This window comes from Dermacentor albipictus, chromosome 1 (genome assembly GCF_038994185.2).
Source record: "Dermacentor albipictus isolate Rhodes 1998 colony chromosome 1, USDA_Dalb.pri_finalv2, whole genome shotgun sequence".
Taxonomy (NCBI): Eukaryota; Metazoa; Arthropoda; class Arachnida; order Ixodida; family Ixodidae; genus Dermacentor; species Dermacentor albipictus.
In genome coordinates, this window is record NC_091821.1 from 325,380,691 (window position 1) to 325,395,986 (window position 15,296).

The window sequence follows — 15,296 nt, forward strand, 5'->3', positions numbered from 1 at the left end:
TATGGGCAAGCAAGTGTAGTGGCCGTCACATGCTGGACTCTATTCAAGTATCCCTTGCGGCGTCTATGAATGCGTATATGGCACTATCAGAGCGTTTCTGTTGAAATATGGTGCTGGTCAAACTACTTCTTTTTCAGGCGTCCGAAATTCGTCTGAGACTAAACATGCTCCACGGCATGGTTTCTTTATGAAGACCTACGCTGCACACATATTTTTTTCGCAAAGCAGAAATTTGTCTAAACTCGGACGAGCTCGGTATTTCCTAACGCATTTATTGTGGCGCTGACGAATAACTTCGATACGGCAACGTAATTTTGCCCTCATCGTCTTTCACAGTATGAAGTTCAGCAAACAGATTAGCATTTACAAAAGGTAAAGCTTTCCTACAGCCCGCAATGATGTCAAAACGTAATTTTTCGTTTTCCACGAAGGGTCTCACAGTGCATCACAGTGCATTGTCCATTCCCTTCACTAAGCTTACTCATTTGAAGAACTTAGTGCAGATGAGAGTAAAATACATTTATCGGAGTTATTGTCTGAAACCTCTCAGCGAACTTTATACCATCCGAAGTAAATAGGGCGTACGTTTTCACAAATTTTCGCGTTAACAAAATGCTTGCTACTGCTATCGCAGCACACCACAACACATGCTTGGCTTCCTCATGTCCCTAGGAAGGTGCGTGCACTTTCCAACGAGGGTTTCCGCAGGCGCTCTTGAGCACACACACGCACGTGCGACAGCAAGCGATGATGTCAAAAGGCAGCAACCTGGAATGTTTAGCACAATAGCCGAGGTAAGGGCGTACGTTCTCACAAATTTTCGCGATAACAAAATATTTACTCCTACTATCGCAGAACACCACAACGCACGCTTGTCCTCCTCAGGTCCTCAAGTAGCTCATGTTCGTGAACTTGCTAGCGAGGGTTTCTGCGGGCACTCTTGAGCAGACTCACGCATGTGTGACAGCAATGCGATGGCGACAAAAGGCAGCAAAATGGAATGTTTGGCACAAGAGACAAGAAGAAAGTACCAGGGCGAAATCAAAGTACTCACATAGTTTACAGGCCTTTCAAAATCATAATTTTAACCATTGTTTTATCTCCGCGATGCATCGCTACTTTGTACGTGCCGTCATGTATGAAACTCGTCTGCACGTAAGCTATGTTTGATTAAAAAAAATAGGTATCCCATAAACATCTTCGCCTGCCATGTGAATGCCCGTATTTACGAGAAATTTCTCGCTCCCCCTAATGTGTACACCAAAGCTCTAGTTAAGCTTCTTCACTGTTCAGAGACGATCTTTGGAAGTCGTTCTCACGTGCAATGCCACAGCCGCTTCAGTACGTACAGCAACACCAAACAACAGCGGCTTACACGCTGGCGTTTATACCTCAATGCAACAATGGCACTGTCACTCTTGACGTTTAGTGTTCGAGTTCCTTGGAACAATATTGTTAGGAGCTTGCATGCGGCGCCATTACTAATGCCCTCAAAGAAAACAGGCTGCTCAGCTTATGAAAACACCAGCACAGGCTGAGAAATACTATCGATGAGCTCTAAATTGGCCGGTATTGCCGTGACAACCAGCTTCTTCGCGTCCCTCCTACCGTCACTCATATGCTCTGCACTGCTTCCTTGACCGCGTGACCATTCATTGACGAGCGGCATATCGTCACCGACGTGTGCCTCACTTCCAGCTGAATGTGGCAGGAGCGGCCGTCGTTGTTGTCCACGACAGAACGCACGTCGTGGCTGTCCGAGGAACACATGGAGCAGCAGTCCCTGGTGAACTCCGCCCTGTGGACGGGCGTGGTGGGCACCCACGAGTTCACAGTCTGCTTCGAGGGCTTCCTGGTCAGCGTGCACTGTCCGCGGCGCGCGTTCAGCGCCCAGAAGCGCGGGACCCGGCAGCAAGCCTTGCGGAAGCTTGACGTGAAGCTGCCGTAGACAAGCGGGTTCACGCACGAATTGGAGACCGCGAACATGAAGAGCGAGGACTGCACGTAGCCGTCCACGTTGCTGGCGCTCTCCGGGTCGATTTGGTACCAGAGCACCATGATCACGTATGGCGTCCAACACAGGAAAAAGGCGAGCACGATGATGATGGTCAGGCGTAGAGTGCGGTTTCGAGCACGGGTGATGTGCCGCACATCAGAGCGGCGAAGGCGCAACCGGCCCGACTGCTGTTGCTCCGGCAGCATTAGTTGGTCGGCTGCGCGAGAAAAGACAGAACGAAGAAAAATCAGTTTTGGGGCTGCTGTATAGCGTGGGCCTACACCGTCCCACTAATCGACTTTTCGTGAACGAAGCGGCGATATGAAGAATTTATAGAAGCGCGAACTCGAAAGAACGCAAGTAATCAAACGACCGGTCAGAAACGGCTCATGAATGCTTTATTGGTTGGCAGTAGCTCAGGAAATATACACAACAATGCACATCAACGCACTGACGAAAAGCTTTCTTTGTTTTTCTTCGCGCTTCTTTCTGTACACCTGGGTCAACAAATCGTGAAACAAGCCCGCGAAAGTGAAGATATATTACCTTGAGTCTGTCAATCCGAAAGGCTGCAGGCCGCCAAGTGATTGTACGTTTTACTCATTTTCTAACTTATAACGGATTTTGCAGAGTATTGGGGAATAGAGAAGAGGCTTCTCAGACCCATCCCGGTAGCTCAGTGTCTGTGGCGTTCTACTTCTGTGAACGAAATCACTGGTTCAAATAGTGGATGGGTTGCAATAAGACACGTGCACTGAAACATTAGATACACGTTAAATAATGAAAGCTGCCGAGTTTCATACAGACTGCTCCACCACGGCAAACGAAAAACAAGAGCAAGAACAAAAAAGGGAATCGCTCTCGCCACCATCATATGCAAAGACGTAGCGGTCATATTCACCGACTCTTGGGCCGCCTGTAGGAACTTTTCGAGTCACCGCATCTCGGCCGAAGCACTCCAGATCCTATAACGACGACGCATTCCGCAGCCGTACACCTCTGTAACGTGGATACCCGAACGCGAGGGACTAGAGGGGAACAAAGAGGCACACGCCGCTGCCAGCGAGCACGTCAGCCGAGCGCCCCTCAGCCAAGGCGGTATGCGAGCCGCTGCAGAAGAGGCGAAGGCCGTATACACCCTCAACTATTACGTGATACTACAACACTACACAGTCAAACGCCGGGTTTACGCTCCGCTGCACCCAAAACTTGGCAGATAAGAAAGCGTGATCTTCAGACGCCTACAAAGCAACACCTACACTCACGGAAGGATAATGCACCGCCTCTACCCTACGCTACTCGCGGCTACCTCTTGTCACTCTGCAACGTGCCAGACATCCTGGCGCACATGCTCCTACAATGCCCGTGGCATGAAGACAGCGAAATGCAACCGGAAACGGATGCGAACTGAGCGCCACATGCAAACGAAAACCACCTAGTCGAAACGTGGGAGGCTAAGTTAACCGTAGGGGATCTGGAAGACCAATGACAGCTCGTCGCCCAGGCCAAGAGGGCAGCTGGGGCCAGAGCGTTCCTGGACTAAGGGGCCCTCCCACCACGGGGTGATACCGGGCCTCGCTAGGGACTTTGTTTCGATCATAAACGTTTTTTTTCTCTTCTCTCTCTCTGCTTTGTGTGTGCGCTTGTTTTTCTTTTTGTCTTTTAGTAGACGAAAACGGCTTTTTTCGTGATGCGAAAATCTACAGGTTCTCTGGAAACCCAAAGGTTAGGCAAACATTTTGGGAATGCTTTCTAGAGTATATACAAGGCAGGGCAATACTGCAATATTCTCGACGGTGCTAGCAGGTTCCATTCCATAGAGAATGTTTGAGTGTTACAGGTTACTTATCTATAGTAATGGTTGACAGAGGTATAGCAGGGCTCTAGGTGCGGACGAAACATTCAAGAGCAGCCCAAGATGTAAATTAAGTACAGTAGGGCTCTAGGTGAGGATGAAAAAATGTAGAACAGCCCAAGATGAGTTTTACCACATAATTATGCACCTTCTGAGACGTTCTAGGTGACGCTAAAGAACAGAATGCATGTTTGCGTAGTCATGTCTTACCATGCGATTCTTTGGACTGTTTGTGAATCTCCCAGAGGATGCGACAGTAGCAGACCACTATTGCCACCAAGGGAACTCCGTACAGCGCGAGCAGGCAGAAGATGTTGTAGGCTTTCTCGTGCCACGGTACAGCGAAGAAGGCGAACGTCACGCACTGGTAGAAGCCGGGCATGGCCGGGTGCTCCATCACGCGGAAGATCACCGCCTGCAAAGGACACACGTGTGGGCGTATAACTGACAACACGCCGTCGCGAGGTGGACAGAGAAAGAATGTTCAACAGTATCAAATAGTAACAGGGTGGATAGAAGACAGCGTGAGCTTGAGACCTTGAAGGTGGGGCAACATGACAGAGCATGCGCTAATACGTAAATAGTGGTAGAGTGCCAATGTCAAGATATCCAATACTCGTAATACGAGGTCCGAGCATCGGATGTTCTCGCAAAGAGAATGTGATAAAATACCGAGATTTGCGAAATTGTTGAAGGGCACTTAAATACTAAACTCACAGCACAATGTGAATAATATTCTAGGCCGACGCTGGTGGCATGCGGTTTGGGACTGTTAATGCAGACGCACACTAATGCAAAACGTGAGTCGTTTCTTTTCGTGTATGCACAACCGCGAGCAAAAGTCTGGTGACTACAGGCATCGCGTTAGAGTTTCTACGTAGCGTCGACATCAAGGTTGGAATCAAATGGTACAGCCCACGTGCGCTTCTTCTACCAATGCAAGAGAATAGAACAATCTCACGTTGCATGGCTGTGCTAGAAGAAATATATATTTTTTGTTGATGCTGATGATTTTGACGTTCTTTTTCTTTTTTAGATTTTTTTTGCCCAACTCCTTATTGTACTAACACATTTCGAGGGTAGCCGTGAGTGTAAGGGCGTGATATTTTAGATTGAAATGTAAACGAGGATACTCACAAACCTCTGCCCGCGAAGTTGTACAAAGCCGTGCAAGTTATTGCACAAAATACTAGTAGCTCGTCGAATACGTTCTTTTTGCTGATATGAAAATTCGAACAATATATAGATTTAACTTCCCAACCGCTCACAACCACGCGGTGACAAGTAAACGTCTGAAAGGCACGGAGCCATGTGGCGGTGTTACTGTCCAGAGGCAACTCCAGCTTTCTTAGGGAAGTAAGTCACACAGAAAAATGCTCACTGTGTAGGCAATCGAAGTATACCATTTCGATAGCAGTTACATGGAGACTCCAAGCGAATTTTTGCCGTCGTTGTCCGCGTCCCCATCGGCATTGCCGCGAGACTCTGCATATATTTAGGTACATGTATGCTATATACCTTGCCATGATATATGGAATGCCGTATATACTGGTTATACTGCTACCCTATTCTACACTCAAGCTGTTCTTATTAGGTCTCACATCCTTGACTAACTTATTCCTGAGAATTTTCATAATGGTAGCTTGCAAACAAATGTCATGACACAGCACGCACAAGGTGCCTGTTTCTTGTCTTAACTCCTCTCGAGATGTTAAGCATTAAAGTGCAAAACAATGTCAGAGCTCAAATCTCGAAGTAATGTAATATTACTAGCGTCGATCTTTACCGGCAGTGTAGTGTGATGTCAATACAGGCCCTACAAGGCGTGGTAAAGCTTTTAAGGGTGCCAGAAAATTTGGCACACCCGTGTTTGTAGCGTCCGCGTTAGTCGTACCTAAGGCCCCTAGATATTTTCCTGCTTTTCTTGTGTAAACGAAAGCAGGAAAAAAATATCTAGGGACTTTAGTCAGACCCGCGTATAGTTAGGGCAATCCGAGGGGTTCAAGCAGAACGCTTAGCTTTGTTATCGCTACTGACCTTTGGCAGTTTGGCCAAAGCAGTAGGTGAAACTATCAAATTTATAGATGTATTAACACGAAATTGGGATGTTTTATGCCGGACTCCACCGTAAATCTGTCAGACGGCCGTTCGTCACGCAATCATCATCACGCACATACGCGATGTCGCGATACATTGTGCACATAATGGTTCGGATTGTAGGCATAGAACGGTTATAAATGTTTTGTTCAAAAATGAATCATGCTCTTAAAGACATGTACTTGTTGCAATGAGAATATTTATCTATGATGTATTTTATTACAAGGTAATTTAGTAGATAGTATACTCGACATCCTGGACACCCAGAAGGGTAGTAAAGGTGGTATGGCTTAAAGGTTCACTGTGCAGTCATGTTTAGCTTTTTTGTGCTTATATACAGGTCGCGAAAGTAAACGTAGAAAGGTATTCCTATATAAAGGAATTGTTCTCTTCATGATGTTATTTGCTGCAATGAGGATATTTAGGTATCATAATCACTGAGTAATTTCATGGACAATATGCCTGGCATCGTAGACACCTAGAAAGATAGTAAATATGACAAACTTTAGAAGTGCCTTTCTGCCATGTTCATGCGGCCTTCCCGGTGGGTGGCAACCATGTCAATGTGCGTTTCTGTGGGTCTTTGTGGCTATTTATTAGTGTGGCCATGTGTACTCGGGCATTTTTTTGGAAACGAGCCGTGTATACAATGCCCAGTACTTTTTATAAGTTATCCTCCTGGTGTGAATATGTCATCATAGGGACTCAAAGTGTTCGTATCGTTTTTTGTTGAAATAGGTTTTTTTTTTATAAACAGCGGCTGAATGGCTCAATAATGAACATGTGCGCAGGGGAGTGCGCAATGCCGTAGTAGCTCTAAGACGCACTCTCCCCCCGTATGGACCGACCATCGTGTCGCACATACCTGTGACGCCTGGTAGCCTCCGGGGTGTTGTTTACTCTGGACAGCACCATAAGCCTTCTGCACTTGCTATGGCCGTCATTTATTTGAGCGAAAGTGTACTTAATAAAGTACTGCACATTTGTGGACTTTTATTTGTGAATGTGCAACGAAGCTGCCACTGGTTCTTAGAATACATTTTTGCCCCTTCGTGTTACGACCGACTTTTGTGACAGAGGGATAAATAAATTTTTATGCTACGTTATTAAATGGAAAAGAAGAAACCGATGGGACTGGAAGGTATAGAATTTAAAATTAGGCTCTTACCTTTGATTTATATATGAAAAAAAAACAAGGATTTTCAAAGATTACTATTGGCGAATTCCATTGGGAGAACAGGAGCACTCAGAAGCACGCTGAAAGTGCTCTTTCCCGGCGCGGCATGTTTCAGTGGTCGAACAGGAGTAGGAGCGCCGTCATCCAGTGGTAGAACGAAAGTAGTTTCGTTGCGCCGAGAGCAGCCGGGAGCAGTCCGCACTGCTCTCGCCTGAAAAGCGGAGTACGGAGAAACTCACGTGATTCAAGCTGTCATATATCCTCCTAATTTGTATTTATTTTGCTTCAGCCAGCGAGCGCCGCGGCAATGGCGGCAGCCAAGCGTAGTCGCTGTTTTAGCCCCAGTTACTTTGACGCCGCCGTTGATATTGTCACGTGGTGGTGACGTTGAATAACACAGTAGCAATACTGTGAACAAGAAAACTAACTTTTATTGGGTGAACCTGTGCCCACAAAACAGGCTACACTTATAGCGCAACGATAGCGGCGAACACGCTCGGCGATCGTCGAAAATCTGATAAGCGGGTCAAGCGCGTCGGCTTTTATACAGCAGTCATCGAATGTTCCAGATTAATCGTTGGGACCCGCATGCCTTCTACAAAGTTCTACACCATTCGTGTCAAGCGATGAAATCAGATAACACAAGGTTCGGCGACAACAGACAGCGGAAGAAGCATCGATAACTTTCCAGAAACTTCGAATACATGCAGGCGCGTCCCGCGCTGTGCGATAACATTTCTTAGGCGGCAAAACGTGTCGCCCGATAAAGACAAGTACACGTGTCAATATGAACGAGCTGCGCAATGATTCAGCGACAGATACTGGCATTTCTAGTTCACGCTCGATGGTGACAGCAGTGAAAGCTGCGGGAGCTCAACAATAAGGATTCGAGTTGCAGTTCGACGGACGACCGTAGCAGCAATGATGACGACTACGAAATGTACGCAGCGATGCCTCAACTGCTACTTTCGTTGCCGGAGCAAAGACTGAAAGTCGACTCGTACATTGCAACGACTGTCTCTTCCTACTCCGACGAAGAGGTGCGTTGTTCAGCTTCCGAGAGTGGTGAGATCGTTAAAGTGCCCGTTTTTTCTTTCTAGCTCAAAAGAAATTTCCGCATTATATTAACGCGGCCAGTGGCGGACCTCTCGGCAGCTGAACTGTCCTGAATGCAGGATGCGGTGGGCTTCAGAATCCACGATTTCCGATAATCTTCGCAGACGGAAACGTCGCGGGATGCGTCGTCGTTGCACAAATGGATGTTTTTATTTATTTATTTATTTATTTATTTATTTATTTATTTATTTATTTATTTATTTATTTATTTATTTATGTTACCCTCCAGGCCAGGGGGCATTGCAGAGGGGAGTGATATAAACAGTTTCAAAAGATTAGAAGAACGCGGTATGTTACAATAAAGAAGAAGAAATAATCGTTGCTATATTATACAATATTAGCTAGTGCTAGTTTGAAGGCATTGTTATGTGTAATAGTAACGATGTCTGGAGGAAGGCGGTTCCATTCCCTTGATGTTCGCGGAAGAAACGACTGAGAAAAACTTTTGGTGCGACATGATACAAACCCAACTTTGACGGAATGGTGAACGCGATGAGAGACACAGATTGGTGGCGTAATGAAATCATTTAGTAGCACAGGGTGATAGCATAATTTATGAAACAGAGCTAGTCGGGATATTTTTCGGCGAGAAGCCAATGGCGGTAAGTTGAGGTTAGTTTTCACAGTGGTTATGCTTGCATCTCTATTATATATGGAAAGAATGAAACGAACCGAATTATTCTGAACATGTTCAAGAGAATTAATTAGGTTAACTTGGCATGAATCCCAAACAGCCGATGCATTGCGTGATGTTGTATGCTTCCGCGAACCTGTGAACGCCCGACGATCCCTAACATGGCTACACGTGTTTTGCCGCTCTTCCACAGAGAATGCTGGGACGTCGATTGCTTGTGTAACGTGGTACATTTCTCCTCACACGTCCCCCTCCAACTTGCTCTCCGGATGTACGCCGCATTCCAGTGACAGGTCGAGTGTTCCGGCTCTCTTTTTTTTCTTTTTTTTTATTGCGATAAAGGCTTGCCCTTAAGGCATAATTCTTGGAGCGTGTATGTGTATTATATGTGTTCCGCTCTCACTGCGCTGCCACCCGACTCCGCAATGCGCCGCGCTCTACTCCTGCTCTCTCAATGGAATTCGCCATATGACTCAAAGGGCAGAATCATAAAGATAACGACACCGTATTCATAACTAATTTATTTAAGACTTGAGCAAATAATCGCATCTATATGATTTGACAGCTTTCCATAAAACTTCCATCACCCACATTTATTTCAAAAGGGGCTACATCCGCCACCTTCGCTTATGCAAGAGTAAGCGAATTATGCCGCAGCACTGGCAGGGCTTGCTGTATCTTGGAAACTAACATTACACTAGACGGGCAAGATTCTAAGTGTTCCTTTTTATGCAAGAAATGCTTTATCGACTGTTTTTTTTTTTTCAAATTTCTTCGGCCTAACCAGTCATGCTCGACTATAGCCGCTTTAAACAGCGTTCTTGACATGTTCAAGGGGCAACTTGGGTATCACTAGTTATAGGATACGTTGGACTGCGTCAGTGTAGCACCAAATTTGCAGCAGTTTCAATAATTAGTGCTTTTATGCTTCAATATTTGGGCCTTCAATTTAACATTTCCGCCTTATGCGTTCTAACACTGTCTTTCGGTACAAATGGGTATCTTCGTTGTTTCTTCATTCCAGAAGTGGAGTGTCGTGGATTGGATTCGCAATGAAATAATGGAGAAACTTTGGCTTTGAGACTTTGTCTATTTCTGTAGAATTACTGATGGAGACAACAAGCGGTAGGTTAAAAAGCTGCATACAAGAAATAGGCTTGTTAAAAAAAAAACCTAACTTTTACCCAACCGATGCAGAAGTCTTCTCATAAGATCAACATCTCCTATGTGTAAAAATAGGAGTATCGAGGGCCGTGTGTCCCTCTTATGAACATATGCAACATTTACTTGGGGGCACTTTTCACTTTGACACGTTTTCTGAAGAGTACGGCCAACGATTCTACGTGGTAATGTCCTTTTTACACGATCAAACCTCTGAAGTTTTTACGTAGAGTGGCACATAATGTTACCGATGTGCTGAGATCATGGCAACAGAGCGTGTTTTAATGCTTGCATTTGCACCAAACGAAGCTCACTGTTTCGCGATAAACTAGTTTTGCAAAACATTTGCCAAACAGCGCACATAAGAAGGGACCAGGTGGTGGTGGTGGGGATGTTGCTACAAGCGGGAATAGCCTGACATGCCTGGTCGACAATCGGCCCGCCTGAGCGTAAGCGTCTCTTCTTGTACCAAGTGTGTCCTAGTGTTCATCAATCGTGTCTCTCGCACAAATGCGAGAATGCATGGCACTTCCTTGCGTACTAACCGCGGTCCTCCCACGGGAAGACTAACTGTTCGACACGTTCTAATAAATGGCTTGACCACTGTGACCCAATGTCAATATTCGGCTGCTAGATACTAGCCGCCCATTGCATTCGCGTAGTTCTGCTATTTCGGCGAGTCTGCAATTGAGGCGATTTTTCACACGTTTTGTAAAAAGCTATTTTTAAACCTGTCATACTTTTTCGTGGTTTTGGTTCTAAATGTCCGTAGACGTAGAACAAATGCATCCCGAAATAACGACCACGAGCTTGAATACCTGGAAACGAGTAACTTACAATGGACATTCCTTTATGTTCTGCAAACAAAAATGTTTTGCAAGCGTCCAAGCTATTCCTCCACGCCCCCCCCCCCCTCCCCCCCCACCTGACCCCTTCTTTTTTTTTTAACCAACTGAACTTCATTTCCTTTTCATGAAACGATTCGTCTATAGCTTAATTGGACCGCGGCGGTCTGATTGAACGTATCAGCACGGACAACGTATTAAATGATAAGTTAATTTCAGTAAATTGTGTTTAAGAGAGCAACGCTTTATATAAAAGAAAGTTCTCCTCAACTCAGGCGAAGCAGTTTAATTATCGTGACGCAGTTGTTGTGCATAAGGTAATAAAATTGTCAAGTAAGTGCGTTTATCGTGGCTTCTTCAGCTTGTGCGTGTCTTACACCGCGCTTGGAACTTGAATTAGAAAACATCTATAAAGATGTGTTACTTTCTGATAAATGAAGCAGAACTGACTTACTCCGTAGCCATATTTGACAACTCCGATTCAGCAACTCTTATTCCGAAACTTTATTGAAAATACTCCAATGGGCCTTTCATGATGTTTAAAGCGCTTCTTTCCATAAAGAAAACTGAGTCGCTTCAAACGTCTCGCTGAAATGAGTTGGCAAACGTAAGTGACTAGTGAACGACTACTCTTAACTATTATCAACGAGTGATTCTGCAGAAGCTTTGCGTCACATCGGCGAGATCTGCAATTTATTGACATTTAACTGCTTGCGATCACCGGTTGCAGTGTTTAACATCCACTATGATTACGTCTACGAGTAATCGTGTGGCTCATGTTTTCACCATACTATCTGCTGCTGATTATCGTCAAATCTGCTTCATGTGCTACGTTCGTTTGGTGTAAATTAACTCGTAAGGTAATTACGTAGTAAGAATCAACTGGTACGGCTCTGCTACTATGACTAGGTACACGCGCGATAGAAATCACAGCAATGGTCAATATGTTTATTATACTTAACTGGAATATAAAAACAATATATTCTAGTTCACTATAATATATTGATCAATGGAATGATCCCGTCACGCGGAAACTCAAACACAAGCCCGTTTTCCAGTCTCCATTTGAGGTCTGAGTGTAGGAGTAGCACGGCCATCCCGGTTGCTTCAAGATGGCGCTCGCCTCCGCGCATCCACGGCAGCGGCGGCGCCCGCTGTCGGGTGGGCTGTGGGGACAAAAAAGTAAAACAGAAACCTCGCCTTCGTGCACAGCGTTTGCCGCCCACGTTTCCAGGAAAACATTACGGTTACATAAGCTGGTGTTGCCGGGAAGTGTGAGAAGCAGTCGAGTACCTTTGAATTGTATCGCGTTCCACTCTTAAAGGCGAAGCTTAAGTGTCCTCGAAATATTGTTTTCTTTGGTAGCGTTCCGGGCATGCGTATTCACAATTCCGAATGGCATTTCGACTTTTTTATGTGATTTAATAATAGCAAAACCAAAGTGGAGTAGTATTAGTAAATTACATGGCAAATGAGCTCTTCTGGCACCTCAAGCAGGCCGTGAGCCCGTCTTAGTTTAATGAGCTGATGTCCAGCGTATGTGTCATTCGTTTCATAGATAAGTGGCTCGCTGCATGTGTTCAGTTTGTCCCTCCACAGAACCGTAGCCTACGCTTTTCACCGTGTCGAACGCCAGACTGCTCAGCACAACTTTAGGCTCTTCATCACGATATACTTTAGTGTTTCCACTTAAGCTGTCCGTTGCCTACATTTTTTCAGCTACCTGACAGTCTGCATGGATACTTTTGGCAGCTTAAACGAGCTCGTCTCTGACCTTAAACCTGGTTCTGAAGCACGCTCCGCCCGAAGCAAGCTTTTCCTGCGTTACCGCGCCGCGCAATATAACAGCGCGTTGACGATGCCACGTGGTTTCCGTAGAAGCATATCAACACAGAGAGCAATGTTTAAAGGGGCCCTGAACCACTTTTTATCGAAGTGGAGAAAGACATTTGAAGTGAAGATAGGCTATTTGAGAACCACTTTGCCGCAAAAAGTACTTCAATGCGTTCAGCAGAAGCGGAGTTATCGGCAATCAAACACGACCTCAGCTGTACTCCCCTTCCTCCTCCAATGCCTTGCATTGCAAAGGCTACGGCGGAAACGTCACCGTGGCGCGCAGTTCAAATTACCGATTTGGTGCCTAGGCCGCGCTAAACGCAAGTCAAACGCGGCTGTCCTCAGAGAGCCGCAGTGCTCTTAGCCACTGGACTCGTGGCGGCACCTCGCGCCGGCCGCGGTGTAGCCGAGCTCAGCGACCAATAGCAACCGCGTATTGGAGTGTGCTTTATGACGAAATAAAGCACACAGAAAAGAACGAGGATCATGAGGTTTTTTGAAACGAGAGCGTTTGAGAGAAAGGTGACTGCGCGCTCCGCCTGCGAGCTCCACGGACCGCGTACGACAGCAGAACTTGGCTGAGATGTTCACAACAGCCTATGCTACCCGCGTACTATGTTATTTCACCAAGCCCGAGGGGTGGTTCAGGGCCCCTTTAACGCTGGAAGTGTCCAAGCGGCAGTAAAAGAAACGTGACGCAAGAAACTCTCTAGCTTGTATATTACCTGAAAAAAAAGGAGACGATTGAACGAACAAACAAACAAACAAAGAATAAAACACCTTTATTTAGGCAGCCATCTTGGACCTCTTCAGTCTGGTTCTGAAGTCACGTCGCCAAAGAAAAGCAAAGAAACAACGGTGTATCGTGCGAGAAGCCCTGTATGATTTTTCAAATGTTCATGCTAATAATGGCTGTAAATTGGGCATGACACAAAAGATATGTACAGAAACTCATGTACTTTGTAAAGCCTTTAAATATACTGATAACGCGGGGAACTTTTCCTGGGCACATATTACAGCGTCAAACGCTTAAAGACGTGAATTCCCTTTTGCGTGAGTGTTTCCGAGGCCCTAGACTCGCTGTTTGTTTGCCTCCAATGCAGGAAAGGATACTCGGGGGAGCACGCTTTCTGACTGCTGTAAATAGCGTATACCGATGAACGTGCTGATAATTTTTACTGATGGCGTAAATGTTTGATAAAGAGTTATCAACCGTATCCTTTCTTTTTCTTTGGCCAACTGAATCAGGCACAGACACACACAATAAAAATCCGAGGACACCTAAACACTTCTTATGAGTTGTGAATGAGAAAACATTATTGTAGTATTAAACGCCGCTGAGCAGTCCTTCGAGTTATGAACTCCTCGCAGGCAAGCGAGCGCGTTGAGGTGCTTGGCGTGTTTTGATTTGGCCTTACCCAGGCAAAATTACAAAGCAGCCGATAGCCTGAGCGGAAAAGGAGCGCGCGGATAATACAGGCTTCCGAGAGTGAGGGCGAGTGTGACGTGGCTTCGCGGAGGTGCCCTCTCCCCTCACGTAGTATCACGGCAGCAGGTGTTCTCCTCCCACTCACGAGAGCGAGAGGCGCGCTCGTGACGTGGCGTCGCATCTAATGGCAAGCTTCGCTGCTATAGACGTCGCCAGCTATTTCGCTCAATGGGCCATCTGACGATTTCGCATTAAAAGAAAAAGCTGCGCTGTCTTCGCTGATGATGAAATATAATCGCTGCACGTAGCCGTAGTGGGGTAAAGACTAAGAATATGATGGTAGGGACAAAACATTAGCAAACAGAAAAGAACACCAGGAAAAGAAGGACTAAACAGAAGCTCAACTCTTTTATTACGTATTAAGTACATTACGCAATCCCGTCTGGGAGGCTGCTACGCGACAGGAACACTATTTGTGGCATCCTCGATCGCGCTACTATTGGATGGTTGTCAAATTTCCCTTTCGCTTTATTTAATGATATAACAAAACATGATAGTCTTCCTTCACAGAAGTGGCTACGAGTAATCGTCCTAGGTTATGCTGTTACAAATGTTATACCGCGTATAAGCGAACTTCAGGACAGCGGCTTTGCATGAATGACGAAGAAACCAAGATTACCGAAGTCAATCCGTAGAGGCTTCCGTTATACCATCTTTCCTATCTTTACCATCCTATATCCTATCCTATACCATCTTTACTATCCCACGTAACTTGTGCCAATATTTAAAAAAAAAGCAGGTGCCACGCAGCTGGACAGAACCAAGGTAATATTATGTTTCCGTCGCTTGGAGCAAATCAGACTGTGTTATTTTTGTGGTTGGTTTATTTGCGCATTTAATAATAACAAATGATCTACTTCTCAAATAATATATACAGAGCAAAAGTATCAATGAGAAAATTGTAGGCCACCCGAAAGAATTCTCGATCTGCCTTTCTTTTGCTCAATACGTGATACGGTGCCACCAAAAGAATGCGGTTCGCTAACTTTTCGCTGGTCTTTGCTGTGCAGGTGAGAAAAAATTACTACGAGTGTTACCGTTCAAGCGATCATTTTCTGCTAGTGCTGCCATGTCCATGGTCGCGTTGCTT

General features: G+C 45.7%; 1 protein-coding gene across 1 annotated transcript in view; it reads right to left on the reverse strand.

Annotated features, from left to right (window-relative positions):
• Positions 1–463: 463 nt before the first annotated feature.
• LOC135909169 (adipokinetic hormone/corazonin-related peptide receptor variant I-like) overlaps positions 464–15,296 on the reverse strand; it is a 94,069-nt gene continuing 79,236 nt past the window's right edge. The window contains exons 2-3 of the mRNA XM_070531654.1: positions 4,062–4,266; positions 464–2,213 (exon numbers count right to left, since the gene is read on the reverse strand). Coding sequence (XP_070387755.1) covers positions 1,615–2,213; positions 4,062–4,266 — 804 coding nt within the window. The 3' untranslated portion in view covers positions 464–1,614. The remainder of the gene's footprint in view (positions 2,214–4,061; positions 4,267–15,296) is intronic.